The sequence below is a fragment of the Chionomys nivalis genome, chromosome 7 (genome assembly GCF_950005125.1).
Source record: "Chionomys nivalis chromosome 7, mChiNiv1.1, whole genome shotgun sequence".
Lineage (NCBI taxonomy): Eukaryota > Metazoa > Chordata > Mammalia > Rodentia > Cricetidae > Chionomys > Chionomys nivalis.
In genome coordinates, this window is record NC_080092.1 from 4042938 (window position 1) to 4051782 (window position 8845).

Sequence of the window (8845 nt, forward strand, 5' to 3'; positions counted from 1 at the left end):
CCCATCCTGAGGCCTGCCTGGTGATGGGTGCTCATCGCCACTCCAGAGGAAGAGGACATTCAGAAAATAAAGAGTCTCCAAGGAACTCCTCATTTCCCTCTTTCCCTTCATGTGCGCGCTTGGAGAATGGCCACTAAGGGTGGGGGCGCATAGCTCGGGGGACACTTGCCAGTCACCATCAGGGTCAAATCGAGGCAGGCTCTATGTAGCACTGACTGGGGCAATCCTCCTGCCTCGTCCTCTGCATGCTGAAATTATAGGCTCAGACACAGGTCTGACTTGCTTCCTCTGCCCCACCCCTCCTTGGGAAGTTAGTTCCTGGCCGCTCAGGAAACTCATTCCTCTTGCCAAGGCAGCACAACCCTAGGAAACTTAGAAGGCCCAGGTCCTAATACTTGCACTGGTGGGGTCTGCAACCTTCCTGATCTCGGGGAACCTGTTTTCCCTTGACTTTCATCTACCCTGCCACAGAGGCCTCCTCCAGCCAGCCTCCCAACCCTTCTAGTCACTGGGGTCCTGGGTCGTGGAATCCATTGGGAGTCCTCAGAGGAGGGTCAAAAAGCCAAGATGAGTACACGAGGTCTCCAGGGGGTTTTCGGAGGGTTGGTGGGGGAACTATGAAGGATGAGCAATAAGGTAGCGCTGAGGTCCTTCAGGTTTGGTCCAGCCTCCTTTCCACACAGCGAAGGGAGTGAGCAGATAGGACAGCCAGGCTGATTTGGAGAGGTGCAGAAGCATCAGGGCTGGCTGCTCATCTTCTCAGAGAACAGAGCCCATGTCTAGGTGTGCTGCCCAGAACAGGGGTGTAGATGATACAACTTTGGAGAGGTGCCACTAGCCACTGCTCCAGAAATTGTGGGTGGATGACTACAGGACCCCAACCTGTGCCTTTAATAATCAAACCAAGGGCCTTGTATGTGCCAGGCAAGGGTTCTACTCTGGCTCGTGTGATAGTTCTAGCCTCTCTGAGGATACTTGCTAGTGGACGTAATACTTGCCAGCTGGTCTAGCACAGCCCATGATTCATAGCTTCCATACATTTCAAATGCCTCTTCCATAAATAAGATCATATCGGTGAGCCCCATGCTATGAGGATGCGGACACAGATCTCGGGGGAGGGGAAGCTACTATCCAGCCTGCATTTGCAGTCACTGGGATGCTTCCAGGCCGAGCTGGCTGAAAAGGATGAGTAGAATAGGCAGGGCTCAGTAAACCAGGCAGTTTCCACAACGGGCCATCTGGTGTGTATATTAAGAAAGTAGCTTAGAGCTCTGCATTCTCCTGAAGTCCCAGCACGTGGGAGGGGGTGTCATCCTCAGCTCACAGGGAGTTCTGGCCAGCTCACTGAAACTGTCTCAACAACAAAAGATGAGTTAAAGGAACTTGCCATCAAGTTTGGTAACCCGAGTTCAAGGAGAGAAACCATTCCTGAGAGTTGTTGATACACGCACGCACGCACGCGCGCACACACACACAGACACACACACACACACGCACGCACCTGCCAGTAAATGCTGGCCATGAGGGACAGTATCGCTGGAATAGTGCAGTACAGAAGCTTGGGCAGGGTCATGTGGGCAGAAGGATGGACAGCATCTCAGAGCCAGAGCTGTGGGAGCACAAGAGTGATCTAGTAAAGTGGCTGAATATTGGGAAGAGAACACTGGCATCAGGGCACACCAGCACCAGAGTACACTGGCATCACTACGACCTGACCTTTTCTTTTCCGGGCTAGGGGCTGGAGCAGAGTCTGAACACTGAGTCCCACTGGGAGGCTACCAGGACCCAAGGGCTGGCATCCTAGCTCAAAAGAATAGAAGTAAGGGCTCATATCAGACTGAGGGAACCTCACGGCATACCCAAGATGAGACTTCAATGCAAACTAGGCTTTGAACCTGATGCTCAACTTCACACTTGGGAAGGCTGAGAAGGTGGGGTCCATTCCAACCCCTAGTCACTCTGCAAGTCTTTGGTCCAAGATGCTACCCAATCAGGGCACACTGTCTCACTGCCCACCCACTGGCTATACCAGGTGACCAGGTAGAAAAGGAAGAGAGTTCTGCCGCTCTCAAGGCCTTGAAGCACTGACCGCAAACTGGTCCTCACCTAACCTCATGATACAAATTGTTAATATTTCCAATGTCAATGTCACTGTGAGTTGGGTGCAATGGTTTATTATCCCCGTCCCACAAAGCTGGGAAACTGGACTATGGAGAGGTGAACACACAGGGACAAAGCAAGAAGCTAGCTGCGAACCTGAGATGCGACCTCAACACAATCTGACCCACAGGGCCCTGAAAGCTGCCCCGCCCTGGGGAGAGGGCAATGGGCAGGGCTTTGCCATACCTGTCACCCTCTGTGGCCTGTGCCATCATAATAGGCCAAGCTATATAACTAGGTGCTGTGGGACTCCCCAAAGCTGGGCCTGCTGGAAGAAGAGGAGGAGGAGGAGATCTCTGCCCCTGCAGTTGTGGCCTCCAATGGACACCAAGATGCAGAGCGCATCCTCCACTCACCCCCACCCCTCTCGGTCCCAAGGCCACACCTGTAACCAGTGCAGCTGCAGCCACCACTGCCGGAGCTGCAGCCAGGCAGGCCACCCGAGCTCCAGTTCAAGCCCCAGCCCCAGCCCCAAACAAACCATGCACTCCCGACACTCACCTAAATATCGCGGATGCTGTTCCAAGAACAGGAAGACCTTGGAAGGGAAGGTGAACAAGAGAAAGGTGGTCAGGAGGCGGAAGCGGACATACCGAACTAAGAGGCGTAGCTCAGGTACCTGCCCAGAGGAACAGTGGGAGACTCTGTGAAGGGGGCCACGGGCTGCCCAGGAGGGCACTGGTTTCTAGATGGAGGAGAGCGTGGGAAACTAGTATTAAAGGCCCCTTTTCCATTTCTATTTTTTAGGGCAAAGATACAAGTGAGACACTCATGTTGTTCCTGTGTCCATTTGATCCCAAATGGAGACAGCCATCACTAGGGGATGTTGGGGAAGATGCTGGCAACAGGAACGTGTCCTTGCAGCAATTTCTATGCAACATGAATTAAAGCAATTGAGTGAGCAGTTTTGCTTTTTGTTGTTTTTGAAGTAACACTTATTGTTACATGTGTGGGTACACGCCACCCTGTCAGACGCAAGATGGGGGAGGGGGGGAGGAATCAGTCACAGAATTGGCTGAAAGTTCAAGACTTTTCAGTCCCTGGTGTGATTCAGGGAGCGAAATGAGTCTCTGCCCACCCCCATTCCCTTGCTGGAGACCGTTGGGGTCTGTCCAGGCTCTGTTCTGTCCCTACCACATGGCTGGAATCACAGAATTGGCTGAAAGTTCAAGACTTTTCAGTCCCTGGTGTGATTCAGGGAGCGAAATGAGTCTCTGCCCACCCCCATTCCCTTGCTGGAGACCCTTGGGATCTGTCCAGGCTCTGTTCTGTCCCTACCACATGGCTGGCTAGTGGCCCTAGTGAACCTGACATGCTGTTCTGGAACCCTAAGATTGCCCGTGTTTATAAGGCCTTTGCACTGGCCAGTCTTCTGTCTGCTTCATCTTACCCCACAACCATCCAATCCCTCCCATATGGGGACCATGTACTCGCCCCCACCCCCACCCCCTGTCAAGGAGCGTTGGGCAAAGAGCACTTTCAAAAGCCCTTTCAAAATCACACACACTGACCAGGGACAGCGTTTCCCAGCGATAGCGTTTCCCAGCATTGGAAAGAGAAACCAAAGGTTTGGTTTCTACTCTCCACCTCTTCCCCTCCCCCCACTGCTACAGAAAGCCGGCTTACAGGCCAGACTGTGTCCCACCTCTCGTATCCCAACCCAAATTGCAGGCTTATGACCACAGCACACAGGGGGTCTACATCTCTCACCCCAATTTCTGTAGTACGGGAGGCTGAACCTAAGGTCATAAGCATAGGTAAATGCTCTACCAACAATTCCATCCCCAGCCTACTGTGTTCCCTTTAGACACCCCAGCCCTGGGAGTATAGGGTAGGCAAAGTCAGAGGAGGGAAGGAAGACAAACGAAGACAAACGTGTCACAAAGTATGAACATAAAGATTGAGTTCATAGACCAGAGCAGCATAGACTGGACACATAATCCAAGACTCTACCTCAAATAGCAAAGAAATAAGCGCAAAAAAAAAAAAAAACCATGTTGTAAATGGAGCACTCTGCTCTGGGCCCCAGGACGGGAAGCTATGTTGTTCACATTTCTTTCCCTCCAGCATCTGGATTTGGTTTCATTTTGATTTGAATTCACAACTTTTTAGAAACTGAAACCAAGCTGTCTGCAAAAGGCTGAGGAAACTGCATCCAGTGACTACCCTGACTCACACTGGACTTTGCAACCATGTCAGGGTACAAGGGAAAACAGACTCAGCTCATTTGCCGGACCCTGGAGTCTCCCTCTTGTTTAGGGATGCAAGGAGACAATGACTGAATCCCTCAGCTTCTTCGTTAGCAGACAAACCAGCATGGAGACATCGGGAGTGTGGCAGTCTGAAGTGCAGTGGACGGAGCAAAGGCTTCGGGGTCAGAACCTCGGCTGTGCAGTGTCTAGGCCATGAACACATGGCTTATTTTCTACCGCTGTAAAGACTGCACCACTGGGCCCAGGAACTAAGATTGGGAAGTGCTAAGCATGTAGTCAGCCTAAGCCAATAGGTCACAGCAAAGGAAGTGGAAGTATGGTCCCTGAGGAGAAGCTAGCCAGGGCAGGGGTGAGGGGATAAGCCCTCTGACTGAGGGAATGAGGGTAGCTCTCATGAGCAGTTGCTGGAGTTGCCAATGTGAGTGAGGGTGGTGAGAGGCCCAAGGCCATCTGCTATTTATAGGGTTCCTTCTGCACAGGCCTGCCAAGGAGACTGGAGGAGTCATCCCAGTCTTGCCACCTTCTGGCAGGCCCACCCACCTCGGCTCCAGCCCTCCTGCTGCCAAGTCCCAAGGGATACTGTACTTGGGTCTAAGTACCAGAGAGGTCCCCCCCCTCCTCTTCAACTTTGCCTGCTCTAGTCTGTACTTCCTGGGCTGAGGTTTCCAAAAGGAGCACAGTAGACTGGGAATGGAATTCATTTGGTAGAGAATTTGCCTATGACCTTAGGTTTAACTTCCAGTACTACAAAGAGAAGAATAACTGGGGCAGATGATGTAGACCAGTGGGCAGAGTGCTTGTCCAGCATGCACAAGGTCCTGCATTCAGTTCCCAGCCCTGCATAAACCAATCATAGTGATGTCTGCCTGTAATCACAAGACCTGGAGCTAGAGCGAGAGGATCAGAAGTTCAAGGCCAACCTTGACTACATAGCAAGTCTGAGGCTAGCCTGGGCTATATGAGACACTCTATCAACGATAGTAAAAGGAACACAAAGGACAAGGTCATGAGCCCGTGGTGGCTCTAACACACCTCCTGAAGGCACTCTCAGAGCGGAGAGAGGCAGTGCAATGCCCAGCACAGCAGCAGAGGGCATGGCTAGAAGATGCTGAGTGGAGGAGAACCTGGGACCTAAGACCAGGCTTTACCCACTATGTTACCCCATCACCTACCAAGGGTGTGGGCCAACCACAGCTGCCCCAGCTCAGACCAGCACTGCTCAGCATTTTCTTTCCAATCCCTCCATAAATGTTTCAGCAGTGACATTACCAGCCGCAGTCATACAGCTTCAAGGAGCGCAAGACAAGGACACTTAGTTGTGCTTAGGATGAAATGTGGAGCTCTGGGCTCAACCTGGGGAAACTGAGGAAGGGAGACCCAGGAAGACCTGGCCCCGGACCGTCAGACCAGCTGACTAACAGATATCTGAGAGAAGCCTGTAGAGGGCAGTGTACATCACTGCGAGACACCGAGAAGTTTGCACGCGAACCTCTTCATCCACCTTCATTCATAAACATCACCACGAGCCAGGCACCTACTCATGGCCTTCCAGGACAAACTGAATCACGAAACCACATAGTGTCCTAATGATAGGTCTGACCACCTCGATCCCAAGGTGTACACGGAGCATGGGAGCCCTTGTGCAGGCATGCTTGCTAGTCTTAAGAACATTCTGTAAGGTTGAGGCGAGGGGGTGGGGAGGCAGAGTTTTGGGGTTACAGCTGAAAAAGCCTTATTTTTCCCCCACTGGGTTCGTATGGAGGTGCCCAGTCATTGTGAATCACAGCCCCGCCCCGGGCCTCAGTTTCTCCAGTTGCCCACGTAGTGGGAGTGCAGGGAGTGTGAGTCCAGGCCGCTGGGGACCCAGCCCAACCCCACCCGGTTTCCGAGGAACTCGGCCGGGAGCGGGGGCGCCCCTCCCGCACCGCCTTAGGCTTCCTTTGAAGCCTCTGCGGTCAGGCCACCGCTTCCTGGGAAGCCCAAGCCAAGGCCAGGCTGGGTGGCCGACGGGAGGGGTCTGCGAGTCGGGCTCCGAGGCTCCAGGGGAGGGCGGTGGCCCCACCGGGCTCCACGACTGGCTCCCGACTCCAAGACAGGCCTTCGGGTCCTGGGCGGTAAGGACCCTGGCAAGGAGGAGCTTCTTAGGGGGGCGCAGGCTCCAGGCGAGGCGGAGCCCAGACCAGAAGGTCGCAGACACCGGGAGGAGAGGAGGCGCGTTAACACCGCACGAGCATCCCACCCGGCCGGCTGCAGGGATGTGGGGGCGAAGGTGGCCAGAGCAAAAGAGCGGGCACCAGGTCTTAAGGTGGCTATTCCAGACACAGACCAGAAGATTCGGGGCGGAGCCAGAACCCCAGGACGCAGAGGTCCCCAATCAGGGCAGGTGCGAGGCAAGACCAAGCTAGGGAACAGACTACAGGGAGACAGAAGCCGGAGAAGAGAGAGGACTCGCTGGAAAGAGAAACCGAAAGCGGCGGTGGGTGGGACCGGTGGGTGGGGCCTCCCTGGTTTAAGAGCCTGATGCAGGGGCGGGCAGCAGCAGAGCGAGCTGCGGCCGTGGCAGCTGCAGGGCTCCAGGCCCCGGAGCATGCGCGACAGCCGCCCCGGATCCCCCAGCCGCGGCGCCCAGCGTCCCGCCGCCAGGTGAGCCGGGGCAGCGGCGGAGGAGGAGGCGGGAGGGGATGGGAGGAAGGGTAACAGAGCCCCGCAAGACTGGGCTCGTCCACTGCGTGGTGGGGTCGTGGATGCCTCGCCTCTGGCGCCCGCCCGCCCCACCGGCTCGTCCAGGCGTACCCCCGCGCGCGCGGGGTGCCGGCAGCGCCGCCTCTCCGGCCCTGAGCCCAGATCGCCCGCCTGGGTTCCAGTCCCCGGCGTGGCCAGCAGGCGGCAGCCGCTAGGCGGAGAGCCACCAGCGGGGACGGCCGGGAGTCGGGCCCCTCTCCACGCCCCCTTCTCCACGCGCGCGGGGAGGCCGGGCTCCACCGCCAGCCTGGAAGGGTTCCACGTACAGGAACGGCCTACTTCGCAGATGAGCCCACCGAGGCTCAGAGCCTCCGGGCGGATTCTGCGCTCCGCCCTCGGTCCTTGGGGTCCGCTGGCCGGCCAGCGCCACCCGGACGCCCGGCTCACTGCCTCTGTCTCCCCCCATCAGCGCAGCCCCGGACGCTATGGCCCACCCCTCCGGCTGGCCCCTCGTGTAGGATGGTGGCACGTAACCAGGTGGCAGCAGACAATGCGATCTCCCCGGCAGCAGAGTCCCGACGGCGGCCAGAGTCCTCCTCATCCTCATCTTCATCCTCGCCGGCGGCCCCCGCACGTCCGCGGCCCTGCCCTGCGGTCCCGGCCCCGGCCCCTGGCGACACTCACTTTCGCACGTTTCGCTCCCACTCCGATTACAGACGAATTACGCGGACCAGCGCGCTCCTGGACGCTTGTGGCTTCTACTGGGGACCCCTGAGTGTGCACGGGGCGCACGAACGGCTACGTGCCGAGCCCGTGGGTACCTTCCTGGTGCGCGACAGTCGCCAACGGAACTGCTTCTTCGCGCTCAGCGTGAAGATGGCTTCGGGCCCCATGAGCATCCGCGTGCACTTCCAGGCCGGCCGCTTCCACCTGGACGGCAGCCGCGAGACCTTCGACTGCCTCTTCGAGCTGCTGGAGCACTACGTGGCGGCGCCGGGCCGCATGTTGGGGGCCCCGCTGCGCCAGCGTCGCGTGCGGCCGCTGCAGGAGCTGTGTCGCCAGCGCATCGTGGCCGCCGTGGGCCGCGAGAACCTGGCGCGCATCCCTCTTAACCCGGTACTCCGCGACTACCTGAGTTCCTTCCCCTTCCAGATCTGACCGGCCGCTGCCGTGCCCGCAGCATTAAGTGGGGACGCCTTATTATTTCTTATTATTAATTATTATTATTTTCCTGGAACCACGTGGGAGCCCTCCCCGCCTGGGTCGGAGGGAGTGGGTGTGGAGGGCGAGGTGCCTCTGGCTTCTGGCCAGAGACCCCATCCCGCCTCTGGGGGGCTTCCCCTCCTGGTGCTCCCTCCGGGTCCCCTGGTTGTAGCAGCTTGTGTCTGGGGCCAGGACCTGAACCCCACTCCTACCTCTCCATGTTTACAGATTCCCAGTATCTTTGCACAAACCAGGGGTGGGGGAGGGTCTCTGGCTTCATTTTTCTGCTGTGCAGAATACCCTATTTTATATTTTTACAGTCAGTTTAGGTAATAAACTTTATTATGAAAGTTTTTTTTTAAAGAAAAAAAAAAGATTTCTGGAGCGTATGTTTTGGCCAAACGTCCTGGGTTGGGGAGAGGGGTATGCAGATTGACTTTCTTGAAGTGGTTGGGGATCTGGGCAGCGGACAAAGCTCCACCCACAGCTCTGGGGACCAAACTGCCAGGCTACTTTTGGTTTGTGTTTGGAAAGATGGCGGCTCCAGTCTGAGCTCTCCTGGTTATCCGTGCCTGGTCTCTGCCACC

General features: G+C 56.4%; 1 protein-coding gene across 1 annotated transcript; it reads left to right on the forward strand.

Moving 5' to 3' along the window:
- The first annotated feature begins 6926 nt into the window (after positions 1 to 6926).
- Socs1 (suppressor of cytokine signaling 1) lies at positions 6927 to 8576 on the forward strand. The gene is made up of 2 exons (XM_057775929.1): positions 6927 to 7016; positions 7525 to 8576. The coding sequence occupies exon 2, from the start codon at positions 7575 to 7577 to the stop codon at positions 8211 to 8213; it is 639 nt and encodes a 212-aa protein (XP_057631912.1). The 5' UTR covers positions 6927 to 7016; positions 7525 to 7574; the 3' UTR covers positions 8214 to 8576.
- The last annotated feature ends 269 nt before the right edge of the window (positions 8577 to 8845 follow it).